Consider the following 26,443-nt stretch of genomic DNA (forward strand, 5'->3'; position numbering starts at 1 on the left):
TTGAATCTTTAAGTATTTCTTTGTTTATAACCAGAGCTTCTAATTGATTGCTTTTATAGTCTCACGTTTCTACATAAAGTTCCATTCCAATTTCCACTCTTTTACATTGAAAACATTTCTTTTATATATATATATACAATAGTTGAATTCCCTTTGGCCAATATTGTTAGATACTATCAAGATGGTTCTGAAATGTAGAGACCCCATGTGCAACAGAATGAAACACTGACTGGTCTTGCGCCATCCTCACGATTATTGTTATGCTTGAACCCCTTGTTGCAGCCACTGTGTCAATCTACCGGGTTGAGAATCTTCCTCTTTTTCACTGACCCTCTGTTTTACCAAACATGATGTCCTTCTCCAGGAACTGGTCCTTCCTGATAACATGTCCAAAGTACATGAGACACTTCTAAGGAGCATTCTGGCTGTTTTTCTTCTAACACGGATTTGTTCATTCTTCTGGCAGTCCAAAGTATATTAAAAATTCTTTGTCAACACCATAATCCAATCATCAATTCTTCTTCCATCTTCCTTGTTCATTGTCCTGTTTTCTCACACATATGAGGTGATTTAAAATACTATGGATTGGGTCAGGCGCACATTAGTCCTCAAGGTGACATCTTTGCTTTTTAATACTTTAAGTAGGTCTTTTGCAGAAGATTTGCCTAATGAAATATATCATTTGACTTTTTGACTGCTGCTTCCATAGGTGTTGATTATGGATCCAAGTAAAATGAAATCCTTGACAACTTCAATCTTTTCTCCATTTATCATGTATTGTTTATTGGTCCAGTTGTGAGGATTTTTCTTTAGATTGAGGTGTAATTCATACTGAAGGCTGTAGACTTTGATCTTCATCAGTAAGTGCTTCAAGTCCTCTTCACTTTCAGCAAGAAAGGTTGTATCATCTGGGTATCACAGGTTGTAAACAAGTCTTTCTCCAATCTTAATGTTGTGTTCTTCTTCATATGTCCAGCTTCTCAGATTATTTGCTCAGCATACTGATTGAATAAGTATGGTGAAAGGATACGACCATGACATATACCTTTCCTGATTTTAAACAATACAGTATCCCTGTTTTGTTCAAAAGGCTGCCTCTTGGTCTACGTATAGGTTCTGCATGAACAAAAGTGTTATGGAATTTCCATTCTTTGCAATGCTACCCATAATTTGTTATGATCCACACAGTTCATGCTTTTGCATAGCCAATAAAACACAAGTAAACATCTTTCTGTTGCTCTCTGCTTTCAAGAAAAATCCATTTGACCCTAGCAATGATATCCTTCTTTCCACGTCCTCTTCTGAACCTGGCTTGAATTTCTGGCAGCTCACTGTCTATGCACTGCTGCAACAGTTTTTTGAATTATTTTCAGCAAACTTTACTTGTGTGCACTATTAATGGTATTGTTTGATAATTCCTGCATTCTGTTGGTCATCTTTCTTTGAAATGGGTACAAATATGGATCTCTTTCAGTTGGCTGGCCAAGTAGCTGTCTTCCAAATTCCTTGGCATGGACAAATGATAGCTTCCAAAGTTTTATCCGTTTGTTGAAACATGTCAGTTGGTATTTCATCAGCACCTGGAGTCTTTTTTTTTTTTTTAACCCATGTCTTCAGGGAAGCTTGGACTTCCTCCTTCAATACCATTTTATCTTGATCATATGCCCCTTCCTGAAATGGCTGAAAGTTATCCAATTCTTCTCGGTGCAGTGATTCTGTGTATTCCTTCCACCTTCCCTTGATGATTCCTGCATCATTCAATATCTTGCTGATAGAATCCTTCAGTTTTACAATTTGAAACTTGAATTTTTTTTCAGTTATTGCAGTTTAAGAAATGATGTATGTAAACAATAGCCTTCGAGAGGATAAAATAACTAGAAATAAATGTAGCCAGAGATGTAAAAGACTTATATAAGGATAACTACAAAACACTACTCCAGGAAACCAAAAGAAAGACCTATATAAATGGAAACACATACCATGCTCATGGATTGGAAGACTTAACATTGTGAAAATGTGCCTACTACCCAAAATGATATGTAGATATAAAGCATCCTTATCCAAATCCCATTGACATTCTTTAACCAAATGGAAAAACTAATCTACAACTTTACATGCAGAGGAAAGAGGCTCCGAATAGCTAAAGTATTATTGAAGAAGAGCAAAATAGGAGGTCGCACACTTCCTGATCCCAGAACTTAATATACAACCACTGTAGTCAAAACAGCCTGTACTGGTACAACAACAGATGCATAGGCTAAAATACAGAGTTGAGAGCCCAGTAGTAAATTCACCAAGGAATGGACAGCTGATTAAGAGTCATGGAGCATTCCACAAGGGAGAGATAATCTCTTTAACAAATGGTGCTGGAAAACTGGATATCCATTTGCAGAAAAATGAAACAGGACCCATACTTCTTCATACCATGCACAAAATCTGACTTAAAATGGATAAAATGCTTAACCATTAAACCTAAAATTATAAAGTTCCTGGAAGATAACATAGTAACAAAGCTAGGAGTCCTAATCTATCGCATAAATACACTATCAAACATAACTAAAAATGCACAAACAACAGAAGTTAAACTACATAACTGGGACCTCCTAAAAACTAAATACTTATACTCATCAGAAGAACTTACCAAAGGAGTAAAAAGAGAATCTACTGACTGGGAAAAAATCTTTTTGCGACAACGTATCTGACAAAGGTCTGATCTCTAAATATATAGAAAACTTCAACACCTCAACAACAAAAAGACAAACAATTCAATCAAAAAATGGGCAAAGTACATGGTCATGGACTGAATTATGTCCCCCCAAAAATGTATGAATCAGTTTGGCTAAGCCATGGCTCCCTGTATTGTGTGGTTGTCCTTCATTTTTTTATTGTAATTTTATGTTAAAGAGGATTAGGGAGGTATTGTAACACCACCCTTACCTAGGACACATCTCTGATCCAATTTAAAGGGAATTTCCCTGGGGTGTGGCCTGCATCACCTTTTATCTTACAAGAGATAAAAGGAAAAGGAAGCAAGCAGAGAGATGGGGGCATCATACCACCAAGAAAGCAGCGCTGGGAGCAGAGCGTGTCCTTTGGACCTGAGGTTCCTGCGCTGAGGTGCTTCCAGACCAAGGGAAGACAGATGACAAGGACCCGCCTCCAGAGCGGACAGAGAGAGAAAGCCTTCCCCTAGAGCCAGCACCCTGAATTCAGGCTTCTAGCCTACTGGACTGTGAGAGAACAAACTTGTCTTTGTTAAAGCCATTCACTTGTGGTATTTCTGTTATAGCAGCACTAGATGACTAAGACAGACATGGACAAGATTTTTACCAAAGAAGATATTCAGGAGGCTAAAAAACACATGAAGAGATGCTAGCAATCACTATCCATTAGAGAAATGAAAATCAAAACTATATTGAGATGCCATCTTACACATGCAAAAATGACACTGATTAAAAAAGCAGAAAACAGTAGATGCTGGAGAGGTTGTGGGGTGACTGGAACTCTTATACACTGCCGGTGGTATTGTCAAATGGTACAACCACTACGGAAAACAGTATGGTGCTTCCTCAAATAGCTAGAAATAGAAGTACCATATGATCCAGAAATCCCACTCCTTAGTATATATCCTAGTGAAATAAGAGCAGTGCCAGGAATAGACATATGAACAGCCATGTTTAATGCAGCATTATTCACAATAACAAAGTGATGGAATAGCCTAAGTGTCCATCAACAAATGAATGCATAAACAAGCCGTGGTACATACATAAAGTGGAATACTATGCAACAATAAAGAGTAATGATGAGTCCATGAAGCTTTTTATAATGTGGGTGAATCTGGAGGATATCATGCTGAGTGAGCTAATTCAATCACAAAAGGACACATATTGTATGGTGTCACTTTTATAAAAAGTCAAGAATAGATATACACACAGAAAGCAATGTTCTTTGATGGTTACCAGGAATAGGAAGGAGGGGAGGAGGATCACTTTCTAGATAGTAGACTCTTGTTATTTTTGGTGATGGTAAAGGCAATACCCAACATGGGTGAAGTCTACACAACTTGTTCAAGATAAATGAAGACACTAAGAAGTACACAAGAATAAGGAAAATTTCAGCAAATGCTATAACATATACAATTCTGGGAAACCCTGGTGGTGTAGTGGTTAAATGCTATGGCTGCTAACCAAAAGGTTGGCAGTTGAAACCTACCAGGTGCTCCTTGGAAACTCTGTGGGGCAGTTCTACTCTGTCCTGTAGGGTCTCTGTGAGTTGGAATCAACTCCACAGCAGTGGGTTTGATTTTTTATTTTGGTTATATTAGAGAATTAGGTATAGAAATAAAAATGAATATAAATATAGATAGTATAGGTAACACAAATGTAGATATGTGGATATATATGTAAGGATGTGTATAAGTATGGGTATAAGTATGGATATGGACACGGGTATACAATGTGGTAATAGATTCATGTTTACTTAAGAAAGACTAAGTTTGTTCCTCCTCTACCAGTGCAATTACTAACAGTTCCGTATTTACTCACAAAAAAAAATATCTATTTTTGTCTTAGTCACCTAGTGCTGCTGTAACAGAAATACCACAAGTGGATGGGTTTAACAAAGTTAAATTTATTTTCTCACAGTCTGGTAGGATAGAAGTCCAAATTCAGGGCATCAGCTCCAGGGGAAGGCTATCTCTCTGTCAACTCTGGAGGAAGATCCTTCTTGTCAAACTTCTCCTGGACTAGAAGCTTCTCTGAGCAGGAATTCCAGGTCCAAAGGACGTGCTCTGCTCCTGGTGCTTCTTTCTTGGTGGTATGAGGTCCCCGACTCTCTGCTTGCTTCCCTTTCCTTTTATCTCTTGTAAGATAAAAAGTGGTGCAGGACATACCCCAGGGAAACTCTCTTTACATTGGATCAGGAATGTGACCTGGGTAAGGGTCTTATATCTCACCCTAATCCTCTTCAGCATAATCCAATCCTGCCTCATTAACCACAGGCGGAGATTAGGATTTATAAGACGTAGGAAAATTATAATCACAAAAGGGAGGACAACCACACAATACTGGGAATCATGGCCTAACCAAGTTGACACATATTTTTTGGGGCCACAATTCAATCTATGACAGTTTTTAAGATAAATTTCACATTCCCAATAGATAGATATAGACATAGGTGTATAACCAAAAAAACCCAAACCCGATTGCAACTCATAGTATAGATAGACATAAACCTGCTGCCAAAGAGTACATTCCGACCCTATAGGACAGAGTAAAACTTCCCCATGGGATTTCCAAGGCTGTAATTTTTATGGAGAGGCCTGTTGGCACAGTCGTTAAGAATTTGGCTGCTAACCAAAAGGTCACAGTTTGAATCTACTAGCTGCTCCTTGGAAATCCTATGGGGCAGTTCTACGTCGTCCTATAGGGTCACTATGAGTTGAAATTGACTCCATGGCAACGGGTTTTAATCTTTATGGAAACAAACTGTCACATCTTTCTCCCTCTGAGTGGCTGGTGGTTGGAACCCTTGATCTTTTGCTTAGCAGCTGAGCGCTTAACCACTGCTACGTTAGAGCTCCTTTTAGTTAGATATAACAATAGTTACACGTGTGTGTGTGTGTATAAATTTCTGTATATACATAGGTACGTCCTCTCTATGTCGATGTAAAATTATTATTCCTGTAAATTCTTCCAAACCTTCTTGTAAATTCAGATTAAGTAGAATGCTAAATGAGTTTTATCATCCTTGCTTTAAACATATCTTATGACATAAAACCTTTATAAGTGCTCCTTTTACCTCCGTGTTTCTCAGGCTGTAGATGAGGGGGTTTAACATTGGTGTAATAACACCATACAGCATTGAGATAAGCCTGCCTCTGGCTGAGGAGTGGTGACTGGAGGAGGGGCGGATATAGGTAAATATCGTTGTACCATAGAACAAACAAACCACAAGGAGGTGGGAAGCACAGGTGGAGAAGGCTTTGCGCCTCCCTTCAGCTGACCTGATCTTCAAGATGGTGGATATGATGTAGATATAAGAGATACCAGTGATCAGGAATGTGCTGATGCCCAAGACACCTCCTAGCACTGAGACAAGCATTTCTGCCACATATGTGGAAGAGCAGGAGAGGGCCACCACTGGAGGGATGTCACAATAATACTGGTTGACCTGATTGGACTTACAGAAAGACAGGCGGAAAGTGAACACAGTGTGCAGAAGAGAATTGAGAAACCCTGATGCCCAGGTCCCTGCTGTGAGCTTCACACAGCGCCCCTTTGTCATGATGAGGGTGTAACGAAGGGGGAAACATATGGCCACATACCGGTCATAAGCCATGACAGCGAGAAGGAAGACTTCGGTACCTGCCAGGGCCACTAGGAAAAAAAGCTGCAAAGCACATCCAACAAAAGAAATGCTCTGATTCTTGGTTAAGAGGTTCTTGAGCATCTTGGGAACAGTAGCTGATGGACAGAAAATATCTAAGAGGGACAGATTTGCCAAAAAATAATACATGGGTGTGTGCAGCTTTTGCTCAGTCCCAATGGCAAGGAGAATGGCTCCATTTCCCACCAAGGTGACCTGATAGATGGCAACAAAGACCACAAAGAGAGGGTAGCGCACCTCTGGGAGGTCAGAGAGCCCTATGAGGATGAACTCTGTGATGGCAGTTTGGTTGTAGATATCCATCTCCTCTCTTCACAGGTGTCTTTCTGGAGGGAATGAAACCAACAGCCACAAGTTAGGCTCAAAACCAAGAAGCCAGGTGATGAGAAACACTTGGGAAATAGTCGGTGTGTGTTTGATGATGAATTATGCTAGCCCTAAAAAAAAAAAAAAAAGATTTCACATACTGCAACCACTGTATGCATGATATTTCTCAGACTATTTGTCCTCAGTTCCTAAACAAGAGCTATTTAAAATTTCTCGTCAATAAAACTATTGCTGATCCTTAACCCTTTCATGGGCAAATTTTTGTGTTTTTTGGGGGGAATTTTTGGTGTGTCTTTTTTTTTTTTTCACTAATAGAATGAATGGATGCTGGATCATTGTTTGTTGGTAATTTTTTTTTTTTTTTTAAACTGGGCGCCATTTGCAGGCAGGGCATATCAATCCCATGTTACATGAAGCACATCACACACAGGGTATGTATCAGTCCCATGGCCTAGGAAGTTCATAACAATTTTTAATTACACTTGAGCCATATCTTACTCAACTTTACAAAAATACACCAAAATACACACAAAATACCAAATAAACATTGCACTAGCTGCACATAATTGTTATCAGTTTGATTTAGAGTGAGCCATATCACTGCTATGTTCGGTGAAGCACATCACAGCATAGAACATATTGATTCCTTGGCTCTGGGAGTGTATCACAAATGGTTTTCACGCCCGAAATAACTCATGTACTTGATTATTTCTGAATGCTGGTAACTGTGTCTTCCCAATTACACAACAGAAATAGTAAACATACTTGCAAACCTTATCTTGCTGTACAGCAGTCAAAAGAGACAGAAGTTTCACACTATTGCTTTTCCAGGAAGCATCCGGAAATCATCCCCTTATACAAAAGCCTCTCAACACTCAAATGTGACATAGACCAACTTCCTTGATTTTTAGGGAGTTGCACCAGTATCCACCGTGACAGCAAAACATGCTAAAGTGGCTCAAATGCCTACCGATAAACCTCCAGGGAAGGAAAATATAACTGAGACATGTATGTCCCAAAGACCATGAAAGAGCAGTAAAGCATATTTCACAATTCAGTAAAAACTGATAGTGAAGGTATCACCCATTCTTAGCTACTTTATTCTGCCTTTTATTGTATTAATGTGTACAGTTTTATGCGCTATCTCAATATTAAGTGCTTTGAAGGTAGAATCTGTGTATTATTCCTTGAAATATAAATGTTATTAACTGTTAGCAACCAGCAGACACAAGATAAAAAGTAGATACATAAATGATGAGTGCAGGAATGGTTCAATTGTGTGTTACCATAACTTCAAAATCATACTCACTTAAATACGAACATGTCTTATTAATTTTTCAAAGAGCGTACCTTAATAAAAGTAAATTTAATCTGTAAAACATAAATGAAACCTACTTGATCGTATCTGAATGAGACTCACACAAGAAACAGACATATTCACTTATATATTCAACTCCCCTTTCCATTAAAATTCATGTTTTTTTTTTTTAACATGTATCCAAGAATGCATAAGGAATTTGGGGATTTCAAAAACTGTGTGTGCTACAGCATATACAACTCTACAGCATATAAGACTCTTACTTAGTCTTTGTTAATTTAATAATTGCATTTAAAAGTAATTTAATAGTCCTAATGTATAAGATGACTTAGAAAAAGACTTTAACTGAAGGTCTGCAAATCAGTACTTCCGGGGATTTTTTATGACACATGAAAAACTAACGTCTTTTTCTTTTTTTTAATATCACATGTGCATAGCAGAAAATTGAAAGAGAATATGTGGTTAGATATTAAAATGCAAAACTCTCTATGACCATTGTATTTGTTTTGCCTAATGTTTACTGGTAATGATTTCTTGGGGTACATATAATTACATCTTTATGCAAATGGAAATACATTAATTTCTACCACCTTTTTTCTTTCCTGCACCATTTAATAAAAATCACTGAGAGTACTTGGGAGATGTTACTGATTCTTTCTTCAAGCAGCACTAAAGAGCAGCTCTGTACTGCATTGCAGGAAAAAAATAAATTCCTTTGGATGCTCTTCAAATCACGAAATTCAGATAAGAAATTTACTATGATAAGCTCAAAATGCTGGCTGGGTAACATTATTTAATCAACCGATGTGAGCTGAATGAGTGAATGAAGCAAGATTGAAACAAACAAAAAACACCTGCTAGGTCAAGTCATAAATTCTCAAATGTTCAAGATTCTAAAAAGCAATTAAATTTTTTTTGTCTGAATGTTTGTACATTAATACTTTGGAAAAATATAATAGTAAGTTTAAGAGAAAATTTTATTACAAGAAATAATATATTGAAACTGTAAATATTAGTTCTATATTAAAGACCTACTTTCTTTTTACCTAGACTTACTAATTTGACTTCTTTTGTCTAAACAAGGATTATAAGAAGCAAGTCAATAACCTCCTGATAAAAATACCCAGACTGACTCTCCATCAGGCTACGTGATCAACATATATCTTACAAATAGTAAGAATGCATTTTACCCTAAATTTTGCACTTGATTATTTATATTTTTAAATCAAACTTATGATCTTGGCACACAGAATGCAGAAATTGCTCAAGCGAAACTTAATATTAGCAATCCTCTATTTTTGAAGCAGATCTTGTGCATTTGTCCATCTAATCAGAAAAATAGGAGCCATGCTTTTATTAATGATAGGTTGTTGAGGACAATAATCTTCCTTGTCAAGCCAATGGACCTATAGTTCATTTAGCAGAGAATCAGAAAAGTCCACATATAATGTGATGTTTCCATCTGCTGTGTAAGATCACTTGGTGTAAACGTAACCATATGAGGACAGTGAGAACGCATGTTGAAGTCAGCTTTTATCAAAGTCATAGGCAGTCAAAGATGTAATGAGAATCTAAAGTAAGAAGCCTTATCACACTGGAAAATTACCGAGAAATGGAGGTGGTTGTTGTTGTTTGGAGGGGTTTGCTTTGTTTTTTTAATTTCTGTGTTTCCCTTTTACATATGGTCAAAAGCAAGCATACCGTATATGAAGCTTTTCTTTGTAAAAATTAGGCACTTCAACTTTCAACTATATAGAGAAAAAGAAAATTAATTTAGCAAAATCATCCCTGAAAGATCTTAGATCTTAATATGATGTGAAATTTTTAATTATTTAGTATGTTATCATCAAGGAAACAGTATGTTTAAATTTTCTTAGAAAAATAGGAGGGTATTAAATTTTCTCAAAAAATATATTGCTAAAGAAGAGATTCTATAACATCCCTTTTCAACCCAATGGATTGATAACTAATAAAAGTGATATATTATAAACTAGATTGATAACTAATAAACTAGTAACAACAACAACAAAAACTTCTGAAGTGTAATCTCTCCACCTGTTTTGTGGCATCCTTATTGCCAGTTAATGTCCAATGGACCCAGTTTTCTAGGGAACATAAATCCATGTGCTTGGGTCAGAAACATTCCTTATTAGACACAGCAAACATTTATATATGAAGGATGTGGATACACACCTAGCTGGACAGGCACAGTAATCTAATAATTTTTAATACATGGATTTATTCAACCACCCTAAAATATTTAAAAAAAAATTCTTCATCCTACAATTTAATATTCAGTTTTAACTAGTTTCTTAAATGTGTAAAATTTCACACCACATTATCATCTTTACAAACACCAATTTTTCACCTTAGCTTAGAAAGTCCAAAATTTAGCACACAATTTTCTTGTGTTTTCAGTTTCAGAGATTTCATTACCAACGTGAAGTTTCCACAAGAAGTAAGTAAAATGATCCAACCAATAAAAATGCAACAGTAAAGAAAACCGAACTCCTCATTTATGTAGAAAGCTCCTACTAGAATTTATTACATAACTCATCTTATACCCTTTTTCCCCTTGAGGGGAAAAACAGAATTCTAAAGGGAATACGTTTCTCATCTTGGGGATAAATCTAAATTACTGTTAACCAAGTAATGAGCACTCACTTTACAGCTAATGGTTTAATGTAAGTTGAAAAAGAAAACTAAATTGTAGAGAATGAAAATCTTCATTCTTGTAATGGTCAAGGTTAAGAGAAAAACAAATGTTTTTTTTACCCAGAATTGCTTTGTCAGACAAAACTAAATAATAAATTATTATTATGTTATTTTTTTCTGTCATTGAAATAATCATTCCAGAAAAATATGATTATACATCTGTTTTTAATATTTTGCATTCCTCATGATGGGTTAATTTTTACACATTTATATTGCTAAGATTATTTACCATGCACATAAAAAAAATTGCGTTATTCAACCCCTTAGACCCAAATTGAGTAAATTTGAACCTTACTCCAACTGTAACTGCTAGTTTGATTTTCCAGCAATACAGCGATTTTCACGGGGAATGTAAGCACATGCAAATAAACACAACAAAAGCGCCCCCGAAGGAAATCGCATGTAGTGAAATCTATATTTTAGGAACTCATGGGCTCATACCAACACTTCTAATTCTAATAAAACGTCAGTAAAACACCTTAAATTAAACTTCCTCTTACTCCCCATCCTACTTCTATAATTCCCATTTCCGATAATGAATATACTATTTCTCAAGAGCATCACCATTTTCCTCAGCTGTTCTACCTTACAATAAATACCTCTTAATTTTGTAATTATTACATCAGTACCACTATCACTACTAATAAAGTTCAAAACTGTAATTATTTTTTGTCTTTAGAACGTATTTCATTAAATTTGTGTACACCGGATCTTGTGTTCATACATTGTTGGATTTTTTTTTTCTTTATCATTATACTAGAAGTTTGATATATAATTAGGTTACTTTTCTCGTTTTTATTCAATATTATAACTTTTTTTAATCCACTTAAATAGGGTGTTATTTTTAAGGAAATTGTATACAATTGTATAACTATATAAAATGTATGCTTAGACTTTTCTCTGCCGACCCCATTCCACTTACCCTACTCCTGTTCACAATAATTATATTCAATTTTTTAAAAATTTATTGTGGTCTGTGTTTCTTATTAAAATACAATTAAGTATGTATATATCTCTGAATTTTTCTATTTCTTTCTTACACAAAAAGTTGCATTCTAAATACATTATGAACTTCATGCTTTTTTTTTAAGCATAAAAATTTATCCTGAAAATTTTGAATATCAGTTTACAGTGAAACATAGTCTTCATTTTTTTTAAGACTGAATAATACTCCTTTGGACAAATGAATTATATTTTATACAACTACAAAAGATATTCTTTAACATAATCTTATTAATTACATGTTATGTGTATCTTTTAATATATAGAGATATGTAATGATGGAGGGTAAACTTCATACCCTAACCCCTGGCAACTACTGCTGTGTTTCCCATCACTGTAGTTTGCAATCTCAAGTATATTATGTAAATAGAAACATATGGTATGTGAACTTTTGACAGGGATTTTTTTGAATCAACTGAATGCCTTTGAGATACATCCAAGTATATATATATATACACACACACACACATATTTATATATTAATAGTTTGTTCCTTTCTATTGTTAAGCAATATTCCATTATATGGATGTACCAAAGTTGATTTATCCATTCTCTTATTGAAGGATACTTGTGTTGTTTCCAAATTTGGTTGATTAGAATAGAGTGTTTATAAAACTTCATTTAAACTTTTTGTGTGGACATAAATTTTCATTTCTCTCATATAAAGACCTAAAAATGATATTTCTTGCCAATATGATAAGTGTATGTTTAACTTGTTAAGAAACGACAGCTTCCTAAAGTGGCTATTCCATTTTTACATTTACACCACAGTGTGTGAAGGCTCCAGTTATTACACACCTCAGCATCGTTTGGTATTCTTGATGTATTTTACTTTAGCCATGGTATCCCCTGTTAGTTTATATTTGCAATACCGTAAGCTACACAAACATTTTATCTAGATCTACCAAAAGCCTCATCAGGTTTTCATTGGAATTCTCCTAAATGTATAGATCAATACAGTAAGAATTGGAACATTAGTACGTTGATTTCTGCAGCCCATAAACACAGCATGTCTCTCCACTTAGATTTGATGTATTTTATCAAATATTTCATAATTTTTTGCTCACCAATCCTGTACATATTTGATGATGTTATTAGTTGTACTATTCTTTTTTTAGGTTTTTGCTTACAATTTTTCTTTGCTAGCACATAGAAATATAAATGATTTCTGTGTTAACCATGTATCCTGTGACTTTGATAACTTCACTTATTAGTTCCAGGAAGTTTATTTATTTATTTGTCTAATTGTTATAATTACTGGACTACATGAAGAAGAACAGGGCATCAGAACTGAAGGAAGACTTATCAACCACTTGCGTTACGCAGATGATACAACCTTGCTTGCTGAAAGTGAAGAGGTCTTGAAGCAGTTACTGAAGAAGATCAAAAGCTGCAGCCTTCAGTATGAATTACACCTCAACATAAAGAAAACTAAAATCCTTATAATTGGACCAATTAGCATCATCATGATAGATGGAGAAAAGATGCAAATTGTCAAGGATTTCATTTTACTTGGATCCACAATCAAAACCCACAGAAGCAGCAGTCAAGAAATCAAAAGATGCAATGCATTGGACAAATCTGCTGCAAAGGACCTCTTTAAGTGTTGAAAAGCAAAGAAGTCAGTCACCTTGAAGACTGAGGTGTGCCTGACCCAAGCCATGATGTTTTTAATCACCTCTTATGCATATGAAAGCTGGACAATGAATAAAGAAAATGAAGAAGAATTTAAGCCTTTCAATTGTGGTGTTGAGGAAGAATATTCCAAAAGAACAAACAAATCTGTCTTGGAAGAAGTACAACAAGAATGCTCCTTACAAGCAAGGATAGCGAGACTAAGTCTCACAGACTTTAGACATTTTGTCAGGAAGGATTAGTCCCTGGAGAAGGACGTCACACTTGATAAAGTAGAGGGTCAGCAAAAAAGAGGAAGACCCTCAATGAGACAAATTGACACAGTGGCTACAACAACGGGTTTAAGCATAACAGGGATGGCACAGGACAGGGCAGTGTTTCGTTCTGTTGTACATAGGATCGCTATGAGTCAGAACCAGCTTGATGGCACCTAACAACAATATTGATAAACATTTGAGTTATATTCTAATTTTTCTCTATATAATAGTGTTCATTCTAAACATTTCTGTACATTTTAGAGTATATATATACACATGCATATCTGTTGTTGGGATTGGGCTTGTGTTAACTTAGATGCCAACATGCTTACTTAGCGCCATGGCGTATAAGAGTTCACTTTGCTTCAAACCTTGACGTCTTTTATTCTCCTTGGTTTTATCCATTCTGGTGTGGGTGTATTAGGAGAGTTGTGGCTTCTCAATGTGGTTGTAATTTGTATTTTCTTATGGATAATGGATGTCATCACTCTTGTAGATAATGTTGGAGCTTTGCCCACACCCGTACCCACTCACCATTGAGTTGCAGTACCAAATCTCTCTTAATCATCTAGTGCTGCTCTAACTAAAAACAGATACCTAAAATGTGGAAGCAGTTTTGAAACTGTGAATGGACAGCGGCAGAGGACTGGCATAAGCAGAGAAGCGGTGGCAGCAGAGAACTGGCAGCTGCAGAACCAGGAGACCAGCACCAGACAGCACTGGAGCTGAACCATGGAGCAAGAGTATTGAATGCCATTGTGCAGAAGGCTTCCTGGCAGAGTAGGGTGCCTCCCGGTACTTATCAGTGGAGCTGGGCTTGCCAATCCACAGAACAAGAGATCTGAGTGTCTTCCCGCTGAAGTTTACCAGTGGCATGGGGTGCCTCCAGGCACTTATCTGTGGAGCAATAGAGCTTTGGAACACTTGCCCCAGCAGGGCAGACATAAGCCTGAGGCCCGAGGGGCCAAGAGGCCAAGGAACCAGGAAGCAGAAGCTGAAGAGACAAGGAACACAAGAAGCCGAGCTGCCTCAGTCACAAAAGGTATGGCCCTGACCTCTGGGGTTTCAAAAGGTGTAGCCATGGCCTCTGGTGTTTCTAAGGGTGGAGTCACCATTCTGATGGAGTGGGAGAATGATGCGCCTAAAGCTGAGGGAATGGAGTTGCTGAAGCCCAGTGGGCCTGGAAGGCAGAGCTGAAGCCCAGAGCCGAGGGGTCTCCAGTCAGAATCTGGAGAGTGTGGCCAATATCTAGAGTCTGGAGGGGTAAGGCCATTATGTAAATGGTCTCAGAAAACAGGATTATTTTCAAGCCTTGAGGGCTAATTTAATGTGTTGTGCTGATGGTGCCTGTTATGCCTTCCGCCCCTGCAATTTCTCCCGTTGGTAATGAAAATGTCTAGATTGTGCCTGTTCTGCCCTTATACTTTGGAAGCAGATAACTTGCATTCTAGATTTCACAGATGAAGGAATTTTTGGATTTTTGGACTCATAATTGATTTAAGAGTTTTGCTATGATATGATGGGGTGAATGTGCCTTACATGTAGCAAAGACATGAGTTTTGGGGGGTCAAAAGGTAAAATGTAATGGATTGAATTGCATCCCCCCAAAATATGTGCTACCTTGGTTAGGCCATGATTCCCAGTATTGTGTGGTTGTCCTCCATTTTGTGATTGTAATTTTATATTAAAGAGGATTAGGGTGGGATTGTAACATCCCTACTAAGGTCACATTCCTGATCCTATCTAAAGGGAGTTTCCCTGGATTTTATCCTGCACCACTTTTTATCTTACAAGAGATAAAAGGAAAGGTAAGCAAGCAGAGGGCGGAGACCTCTTGCCACCAAGAAAGCATTACCAGGAGCAGAGCACATTCTTTGGACCTGAGGTTCCTACGCAGAGAATCTCCTAGCTCAGGAAAAGATTGACGACAAGAACCTTCCTCTAGAGCTGACAGAGAAAGCCTTCCCCTGAAGCTGATGCCCTAAATTTGGACTTCTAGCCTACTATATTGTGAGAGAATAAACTTCTGTTTGTTAAAGCCATCCACTTGTGGTAGTTCTGTTACAGCAGCACTAGATTACTAAGACAGTACACATGCATATCTGTTGTTGGGATTGGACTCATGTTAACTTAGATGCTGACATGTCTATTTAGCACCATGGCATGTGAGAGTTCTGTTTGCTTCAAATCTTGACACCTGTTATTTTCATTAATTTTATCCATTCTGGTGTGGGTATATTAAGGGAGTTGTGGTTTCTCATTGTGGTTGTAATTTGTATTTTCTGATGGATAATGGATGACATCGCTATCGTAGATAATGATAGTGCCTTACACACACCCATCCACACTCACCATTGTGTTGCAAGCCCAACTTCATATGGCAATCTCTGGTGACTCTTTAGCCTGAGGAATCTTTCTAGTTACAAGAATTTTCTTGGCCAATGGGTTGCACAGAGTGAGAGGCCTGGCGAGTCAATGACCCCAGGAGAAGACTTCCACCAACATCAGAGTTAGTTATAAATACCCAAAATTCTTGTTGCACAGGCAAGGCAATTCAGACACTTTCTTATTTTTCTCCACAATTCATTCACTAGAGGGATTCAGTCACAATTACCCTCATAGGTAACTTTCTCATTAATGGACCAGGATTTTGCTTATTTGACACTCCTATTTCAAATTCCTAACCTACTACCTGTACATCCTTAGACCAATTATTGAGTAAACTATTTTCACTCACGTTCTTAGTCTCAAGGTCTGCCTTGACAGAGATCCAAAATAAGTCAATTACCTTTGCATTTTTGACGATTTGTTTTTTCTCTTTTTGAAATACATTTTAAAATGCACTGCCTGTAATTTGTTTCTATTGGGAGTCCTCTAAACCTGCTATTGATTTGAAGGAGTTTTTATATATTTTAAATATGAACCTGATGTCAGTTATGAGTTGCAAATATATTCTCTCTCTCTCAGCCTCCCTCTTTCCCCCTACTTCCTTTCCTCTAAACTTGCATTTTCCCTCAGTAAGCAAGTAAATCTTATTTTCCTTTGCATTTAATGTTGTTCATCTAAGTAATATTTCAGCTCCCCCATATTCTCAAGATCATTTCCAAAACTACTCTGAAGCTTTTACATTTAGAGCCACTATTCACTTGGAATTGAATTCCTTGTGTGGTGTGAGATAGAGATATCAGGTATTTACTCCTTTCTCGTATGGATATCTAGTTGCTTTAGTGCCTAGTGTCATTTATTAAAATCTTGCTCCTTTTCCAAGAATTTTGTTTCGTCTTTGCAAAAGATTAAGTGTCCAGCCATATGTGCATAGGTTTCTGAATACTCATTTTTCCATTGCATATTTTTTGTGATGCATATTCTGTACTATTTTAATTACTGTAACAGTTTAACATCTCTAGATAACCTGAGCATAAACTCTCAAGCATGATGTCATCTACAAGATTGTCTTGTGTATTCTTTTTCCTTTACAGGCTACAATGAAATTAACTGCCAATTAAATTTTGATTAATAAAGCTACTATAAAAGCAATATAAAACAGATTAGTCATCTCCACTGCAAAAAATACAAGCTACATTTTTTAAAGTGATTTGTATCATTAGATCATTGAAACCAGTCTCCTTCTAATTTACTTTTATTTTTCTTTAACATATATTCATATAGAGTTTAATCAAATATTATTACTTGTTTGGAATTAAGTTACACTAAATTATAGTTTAACAGAAAAAATAGGTAAACTTATCAACAATGAAGAATCAATTTTGGCCTAGAGTTTTCTATTTTAATGAGGGCCATTATAAAATATTAACAATTGTTATCCTCTTATTATACGTAGTATGCAACAACCACCACCCTCTGAGAGAGTTGTGAGGATATGGCAAATTGTATGAATGGACAAACACAAAAAAGAACATCATTGCTTGCATTACATTTGATATTCAATCACCTGGTACAGAGTTAATATTTCTATTTATATTTCATCTTAATAAGTATTAATTTTTACTTTTTTAAAATTGATCACACTTTAAAAATTATTATTATCAATGTATGGAATTTACTTGAGTGTTGATTACTAAAATATTGTGTTAATGGAAATTAAATAAGCCTCAAATTTTGCCCCATTTCCTTAACTGTCTCCATCACATTATTTTCTAGTCATGGTTACCTCCTGAAAAGTGTAGTTTTGCTCCTTTCTTCAGAGCAATTTGGACACCCTTGTTTCTCAGACTATAGATTAGGGGATTGAGAAGGGGTATAACCACTGTGTAGAGAAGTGAGAAAATCTTGCTCAGGTTGAATGTTGTTCCTGATGCTGGTGTTATGTACACCACAACCATGGTGCCATAAAACACACTCACAACAATCAAGTAGGAAGAGCAGGTGGAAAAGGCTCTGTATCTCCCTGTAGAAGAAGAAATCTTTAAAATGGAAGACAGAATACAACCATAAGATAACAAGGTCCAAAGGAACGGAGACAAGGATAAGAATGATGAAGCAAAGGCCACCCTTTCCACCATTGTAGTGTCTGAACAGGAGAGCTTCACCAGTGGGAAGAAGTCACAGAAGAAATCATCAATGATGTGGGGACCACAAAAGGTAAATGTAGCAAGCAAAATTAACACAGCTCCCACAAAAAGAAACCCACCAATCCATGATCCAACTGCCAGTTTGACACAAGTTCTGCTGTCTCTAAGCACTGAGTATCTCAGGGGCCAACAGATGGCCAAGTAGCAATCATAGGACATGATGGCCAGGAGGAAACACTCTACAGTGAGCAGGGCCCCAACAGCATAGAATTGCACCACACAGGCTGTAAAGGAGATTGTGACACCACCAGCCAAGACCTCCCTTAGCAGCTGCGGGGCAATACTGCTCGTGTATCCAACATCCACAAAGGATAAGTGGCACAGGAAGAAATACATTGGAGTATGTAGGTGAGGGTTTGCCTGGACAGCAAGGATCAGCAACAGGTTACCACACAGTGTGACAACATAAAGGCTCAGGAACAAAGAGAAAAGAGCAGTCCCAACTTCTTTGAGGTCCTCAAATTCCAGCAAGATCACATAGGTAATAGTGGAGATATTTTCTCTCTTGTTGTCTTCCATCTGAGAACAACAGATACAATACTGCTGGGTAAAGTAATTTAAAATGACATACTTTTAAGAGATCCTATTGGTCCATAACCAGGGCTAACTCACATTTTCCAGTAAACCCGGTGATATTATTCTTCTCCAAAAATTTGCTCATCTCTAAATTGCCATCCTAGATCGTAGTATTATATCTTCCATTCTTCCATTCCTACATGTGAAAAAAGTCTAGAAGAAGGTCAGTTTGGGGTAAGGGCTAAAAACATGAGTGTGTATAAGCTTTGGTAATTTAACTTTAATCCTGCTTATCAGTGAACCTTTTGTACCTCTCTAATACTCTGTATTCTCAGCTTTACCTGTAGTGATACACAAATGTATTTCTCTTTCATTCCTTTCCCTGAAATGGTGCAAATGCAAACAAAGCAGCTAGAACGAGTATAATGTTCATGGAAACAATGGCAGTATCAGGTTCAGAGCTTGTCCTGACAAAATTATAAAATGAGAATATTTATCTTGGGTTTTCTCATTCCATTGGCCTACTTTGTTTCACTCCTTATGCCTTAACATTGCACTGGAGCACTAGGCAAAAAGTTCCTTATTCACAGTTGAAATTCTCAGTCTCAACAAAGGTGTGCGTATGAAATTGTTCAAGATGTTGCACATAGCCAGGCCTTCACCTGAGAAGAAATTTGCTTTTCAGTAGACTTTCAAATATCACACACTTTTTTGTTTCATTCTAAGAGAGTGGATATTTATAAATTTTGAGCACAATAATGTTGCCTAAATTTGCAAACACTTGAATGATAAAAAGCAGAATACAATTTATGGAAAATTAACTCAATCTGCTGCACTGTAAATATTATTAATTCAAATTCCAGAAACTTAAAAAATTCTTTATTGGAAAACAGAAACGGATTATTGAGAAATAAAAAATGAAGGTAGCATTTGGAACTGGAAGTAATGAGTGAATAAATCAAGTAGTGTAAACAGAAACTGAGCTCAGAAAGTCAAGCAGTATTTACATCCAGGTGGTCTACCTCTGCTCTCACCTGCTGTGTTTTTTAATCATCTTCGAATCTGTAGTTTTAATGCTTACCTTTTTTTTTTAATCTGGAGCCAAAGATGAAGCAAGTACTTCTCTGATCATGGGTAATTGAAGTCTTGAGCTCTCGGTGAGGAACTAACTCAGAGAAAAATAGCTTTCTCCTTAACCTTGGTTATTTACCAGAAATGTGCATAACTTCATTGTATTTTGCAGAATTCGAAAGCCTCAATATTTTATTCCTTTTCATGACATTAAGAAAACGCAATCAATATATTTTTTAATCCACTTTTGTATTTAAACTGCAACTTCGTTTATGCCAAAGAGTGATTATTGGAATTCTGGACTGGCTAACATTCATTTTCACATCATTATCCAAAAGTCAGTATTGAAATTGGAATATTCTCACATAAGCAACATTCAGAACACAAACTTCTGATTGCATTAAACCCTATATATATATATATCTTTTAATTTCTGTTTGTTTTTTATACTCATAAACTTTAGCTCCAGAACTCCCAGGATACAGGAACATTTAAAAATATATTCTGGTGGGAGAATTTCACCTGAATTTTAATTCACCAAGAGAATTCGTGATAAGAAAACAGCATAAATGTTTATAATCTACATGATTTTTTAGAGAAGCAAAACTGACAACAGGATCATTTGGGCTTTGAAATATTTGATAGAGTTGAGTACTTTGCCCAAAACTCTATTTATTCTTCTCTAGTCATTCCTCTGCCTCCTTTTTTTTTCTTTATTACTCTTCTTCTTCTCCTACTTTCTCCTTCTCCTCATCCAATTTCTCTTCCCTTCTCCTCCTCTTTTTTCTTAGTTTTTCTCCCCATCCTATCTTATTTTGGTAAAAAGTAAACATATAAGGGATAAAAAACTGTCAGCTGCAGAAAAACCTATTTTTGAGGGATAAAATATTTCTCGGGGCATTCCTCTCTACTCACCACCAGTTTAGTTGCAGGGACCCCCGGTACAAATTAAAAAGTCATTGATTACATTAGTGATAGAAAGTCCAGTGGAAAATGATATAAAATCTAGTTCTTGGTTGGTTGAGGACTAAAATTTTAGAATTAGAAAAAAATTATATTGAGAAATGAAGAAACACATTAACAATATATGTCTATACAAGTTCGAGATTAGTATGACAGTTTGGCAAAAGCCTTAGTCATTCATCCTTTCTGATATCACAATAAGTAAATATTAATTTATAGTCATCATAACAATGTACATAATGTGAGGGCAAGCATATATTGAACAGGAACACAATGTAACCCGTTGAAGAATGAGGAAAGCTTTGGGAGCAGAAGTCCATAACTACTGTGCAGTCATTGTAGTATAGGAGAGTGAATTCGCTTGGGGGCAGGGGGAATGGATGGCCTCAGAAAAGTTTTAAACTTAGCTTAGGCAAGTACAATAGCTGCAGACAGAAGTAAGGGAGGGTCCCCAGCTAGAAAAGTTGACTTAGAAAAAAATTCTGCTGATAGATCATCATTTAGTTCCCCACATTAATCCTCACCTTCTTTTTCTTCGCTTACCAAATGTGGCTGCAAAATAAAGCAACCCAAGAATCCACATGAGGCTCTGGGAGTCCTCTCATTCCAAAGACCTTGTCACTGAATGCTCATCTTGAAATCCTGTCCATAAATAAAGGACTCCAGAGAAATTTGGACTAAAACTATAAAATAAAATAAAACAAACTCTTCTTCCCTCATGATTAAGAAACACACAGTATGTGCTTAGAAAAAAGCAACACAGCCCTACATTCCACAAAACTTACAAAAAAAAGAATGAATAGCAGATAAAATCCAAGCTGCTTGAACAAAACACCTGACTCTGGAGAGAAAGAATATATTTGGAGAGCAAACTGCAACTTGAGAATAGTACAAGAGTAATATGACTTTTACACAGAATCTCCCTGGAAATCTTAGAAGATATTTGCTGTACATAAAAAAAAATTGGCATTACAGAAAAGGAAACATCTGATAAACAAAGAACATTAAGTAAAAATAAAAGAAAATAAGAGCTTCTAGAGAGAAGAGATATCAAGTACAAATGAAAGAACTCTGGACTGCCATCTAAATTCTCATCACAGGTACAGAATTCTAGAAGATAATCAAGCAGTGCCACGAAACTTCTTAAAGGGAGACTTTTCTTTTTTCTTTAAATTGTATGCCCAATCAAAATCAAGTGTGTGGACAAAATACATTTTTTTGTGTGAAGGTCATAAAGTTCATTTCCTATATATTTTATCAAAGGAAGAAAGAAAATTCAGGATGACAACTAGACATGAGTACCACAAAGAAATTGATACAAATTATGCCAATATTTATTGGGGCAGTATGCTTTCCTCAATTACGGCACTAACGGTGCATGGCACGGGCTGAGAAGGGTGGATTCTTGCATCAGAAGTCCATAGGCAACTTAAGGCCATCATAGGTGGCATGAGACTCTAGGAGGTATGAGATGAGGTTCCTAAAGCTCTACAGTGAAGGAATCTCTGAGGCCACTACCTGGAATGACTATTGATTTTAAAATGGACAGCTTCTAGAGCCTTTTTGAAGGGGCCCCATTCATGGGAGCTACTTTGTAAATAGCAGCAGCAGTGAGGGTAAGTAAAGTTTGTAAATGAGGAATGCGTTGCCTTTACAACCCAAATAGACTAAAAGATGTTGGACTTGCATATTCTTAATTAGTGTATTAACTAAATCTCAAACCTGTGCTCCTTGAGAAAAAAATGCCGCAGTTGTGTATAATGATGAGGCTGCTGAGGTATCCCACTGGTGGTGCAGCAAAGGGGGGTTGTGTCCCTTCAGCGATTAAGGCAAACTGTGGCTGAGAGGGTTTTGGAATAGGCACTGAATAGAACATATCAGTCAAACCTATAATAGTGAAATATTTACTGATTGATGATTGGGTAGAGGCAAATTTAATAATACTGAATATTGGGTATTGGGCCACAGCATTAAGGTTTCAGTAATCCACCACGAGATGCCAGCAGTGGCATCTGCATATTATGTTCTTAATGAACCTCCAATCTTGATGCTGCATTCTTCTTCATATATTCCAGCTTCTTGGATTATTTATTCAGCATGCAGACTGAATGAATTAGGTGAAAGGATACAAACCTGCCACACACCTTTTCCAGTTTTATAACAAGTAGTATCCCCCCGTTCTGTCTAAAAGACTGCCTCTTGATCTATGTACAAATTCTGCATGAGCTCCAGTAAATGCTCTGCAATTTCTATCCATCATAATGTTATCTGTAATTTGTTATGATTTGTATAGTCAATAAAAGATAGGTAAACATCTTCTGGTATTCTCTGCTTTCAGCCAAGATTCATTTGGTATCAACAATGATATTACTGTTCCACATCCTCTTCTTAATCTATCTTGAATTTTGGAAGTTTCCTGTCAATGTATGATGCAGCTTTTTTAAGATTATCATCAGCGAAATTTTGCTAGGTAATTCTGGCTTTCTTTTTTTTGCCTTTCTTTGCACTGAAAATAAATATGGGTCTCTTCCATTCAGTTGGCCAGGTAGCCGTCTTCCAAATTTCTTGATATAGACAAATAAGCACTTTCAGCGTTGCATCCTTTGTAGAAGCATCTCACCTGGTATTCCAGCAATTCCTGAAGCCTTGTTTTTCATCAGTGTACTCACTAAGCTTGAACTTCTTCCTTCACTAAAAGCAATTGTGGATCATATGCTACCTTTTGGAATGTGTGAAAATCAACCAATTATTTTGGGTACAATGACTCTGTATATTCCTTCTATCTTCTTTGATGCTTTCTGAATCATTCAATTTTTTACCCGTAGTAGAATCCTTAAGTATTGCAACTCCAGACTTGAATTACTCTTCAACTCTTTCAGCTTGAGAAATGCTGACCTTGTTCTTGCCTTTTGGTTTTCTAACTCCAGGTCTTTGCACATTTCACTGTAATATTTTACTTTGTCTTTTCAGGCTGCCATTTGAAATCTTTTGTTCAGCTCTTTTACTTCATCTTTGTTCAGTTTGTTTTAGATACTCTGCACTTACGAGCAAGTTTCAGTGTCTCTTCTGACATCCATTGTGTCCTTTTCCTAGTTTCCTGTTTTATTTATTTATTTATATAGTTTTTTTGCCCTCTTACAGTCTTCATGTATGATTTCATTGATGTCATCCCACATCTCTTCTGGTCTTCAGTTATTAGTGTTTAGTGCATCAAATCTATTCTTGATATGGTCAGACAAGATGTATTCAAGATTGTACTTTAACTTTTGTGGATTGTTTTGATTTTCTTCAGCTTCAACTTGAACTTGCTTATGAGCAATTGATGGTCTGTTCCACAGTCAGCCTCTGCCTTTGTCCTAACTTATGATTTTTATATTACCCATCATCTATTTTCACAGATGTAAACTCAATTTGATTTCTCTGTAATCCATCTGGCAAAGCCTTAGGTAGAGTCTCCCATTGTGTTGTTAGAAGAATTGTTTCTGATGAATGAGTCATTGGTCTTGGAGGATTCTATAATTTCTATCAGCGAGGCCTTATTTTCCCACTACTGATCCTTCTTTGTTTCCAACTTTTGCATTCCAAACATGAGTAATTATCAAAGCATCAATGTATCTTGATTGCACTTTCAATCAATTTTAGGCTACAAAATTTGTAAAAATCACCAAATTCTTCATATTTGACATTAATGGTTGGTGAGTACATTTGAATAATGGTCATATTCACTTATCTTCCTTGAGGGAATATGGATACTAACATATCACTGACAGGTGACTTCAGGATAGGTCTTAAAATGTTCTTTTTGAGGAAGAATACAATGTTGTTACTCTTCAATTTGTCACTCTCTGCATGGTAGGCCATATGATTGTTGGGTTCTAAATGGCCAACACAAGCCCATTTCAGCTCACGAATGCCTAGGATATTAATCTTCAAGCATTCTGTTTTAGTTTTTACAACTTCCAATTTTTTTGATTCATGCATCCTACATTTCAAGTTCTGATTACTAATGGATATTTGCAGCTTTTACTTCTCATTCTGAATAGTGCCACATCATCAAATGAAGGTACCAAAAGCATTACTCTCAACTCATCATTGATGTTGACTCTACTTTGGAGAGACATCTCTTCCCCCGTTGTGTTTTAAGTACCTTCCAAACTGAGAGGCTCATCTTTGAGCACTATATTGGACAATGTTTTCTTGCTATCCATAAGGTTTTCACTGGCTAATTTTTGGAAGTAGGTCACCTTCACCCATTGGTCAGTTTGTTGTACTGTTGTTGCTTGTGTGTTGCTATGATGTTACAAGTTATGTCACCAGTATTTCAAATACTAGCAGGGTCACCATGGTGGACATGATTCAGTGGAGCTTCCAGAATGAAATCAATTCGAAAAAAAGGGCCTGATAATCTTTTTTCTTCTTGTTAGGTGCTATTGAGACAATTTTGACTCATAGCAACACCATGTGACAGAGTAGAACTGTCCCATTAGGTATTCTAGACTGCATTCTATCCTGGAGCAGATCATCAGATCTTTCTCCCACAGGGCTGCTGAGCAGGTTTGAATCACAACCTTTCAGTTAATAACCAAGTGCCTAACTATTATTCCACCAAAGCTGCTTCAAATCAGAATAGTCAGGATTATGGGCCTCTTCCATGGCAATGATTTATAGTTTAAGAATCCTGGCCTTGAGTTGGGTTTGAATTAATTCCTTTGCTGGGCCACAGGAATGCCCTGGTTTTTGTTTGTTTGTTTCTCTGCAACCTTGAGGATGAGGCTTTGTCATTATGACAGAGCCATAACAACTAGAGTTGCAGGGTATAAGAGTAAAAATCTAGATTGAATCCATCATTGATTAGCTTCTAAGGCTTGACTTTTTAAAGCATTTTTGCTCTGGTTTTTGTTGTTGTTATTGAGCCCCCCTTCCCCTTTTCCAGGGTGATCATTTTAAGCCCTCTTTTTTTTTTTTTTCTGGGGGCAAATTGTTAGAGCAGGAGGCTCTGCTTTGCATTACCAGGCCACATTTTTTTTTTTCATAGTTAGTGTTTTATTTTTCAATCAATGGTTCCAAAAATCACAATAAGTAAGGCTGAAAGGTAATAGCAGTTTTATAAAGATAGTGTGTTAGCAAACCTGTAAAACTGAGGCACTTGGTATAATAAAATATCTGATGTAAGCTATAAATCAAAACTCCATTTTGTTGCTAGTTCCTGATTCTGCATTCCTGAGAATGTAACCTTAACTTTGTCCCACTCATGTGCATATGGCCTTTCCCCTCTGGATGGGTAGAACCAGAGGACCCTGGCCCCCCATCAATCATCTTGTCTAACTGGCCTGGCTTCTGCCCCAAAGCACTCTCAGCAAATAAAAGTGGGGGTTAGGAATGTGGTTTAGCTACTCTTAGTAAATAAGAGCAGGGGTCAGGAATGTGATTGTAGGAGAAGGAGTTTACCCATGATATTCCAGGAAGAAGGTAGTTGAAAATAAAATTGACCATGTGACCACCACACACCATTCAGATGTAAAAAGAGCAAACTATTTTAAAATCTTTGTGGTTTTTCCAGTAACTTCTTAGCATATAGACAATCAGAAGATTTTACTGACAGTTCCTCAAAAAGTAGTAACCAATCTAAAGGGCCCACATATACCCTTTAAGTCAATCAT

The 26,443-nt window shown here is 36.6% G+C and overlaps 2 protein-coding genes across 2 annotated transcripts; both read right to left on the reverse strand.

Moving 5' to 3' along the window:
- Positions 1-5,742: 5,742 nt before the first annotated feature.
- On the reverse strand, positions 5,743-6,690 carry LOC126057222 (olfactory receptor 5V1-like). The gene has a single exon (XM_049852684.1). The coding sequence runs from the start codon at positions 6,688-6,690 to the stop codon at positions 5,743-5,745; it is 948 nt and encodes a 315-aa protein (XP_049708641.1).
- An 11,108-nt stretch (positions 6,691-17,798) lies between these two features.
- Positions 17,799-18,752, reverse strand: LOC126057294 (olfactory receptor 493-like). The gene has a single exon (XM_049852803.1). It carries the CDS (start codon positions 18,750-18,752, stop codon positions 17,799-17,801), a length of 954 nt encoding a protein of 317 aa, XP_049708760.1.
- Between the last annotated feature and the right edge of the window lie 7,691 nt (positions 18,753-26,443).

Source organism: Elephas maximus, chromosome 13 (genome assembly GCF_024166365.1).
Source record: "Elephas maximus indicus isolate mEleMax1 chromosome 13, mEleMax1 primary haplotype, whole genome shotgun sequence".
NCBI lineage: Eukaryota > Metazoa > Chordata > Mammalia > Proboscidea > Elephantidae > Elephas > Elephas maximus.

Bases quoted from the DNA above. Each gene is read 5' to 3' on its own strand.
- LOC126057222 (XM_049852684.1), bottom strand. From the start codon at position 6,690: ATGGATATCTACAACCAAACTGCCATCACAGAGTTCATCCTCATAGGG.
- LOC126057294 (XM_049852803.1), bottom strand. From the start codon at position 18,752: ATGGAAGACAACAAGAGAGAAAATATCTCCACTATTACCTATGTGATC.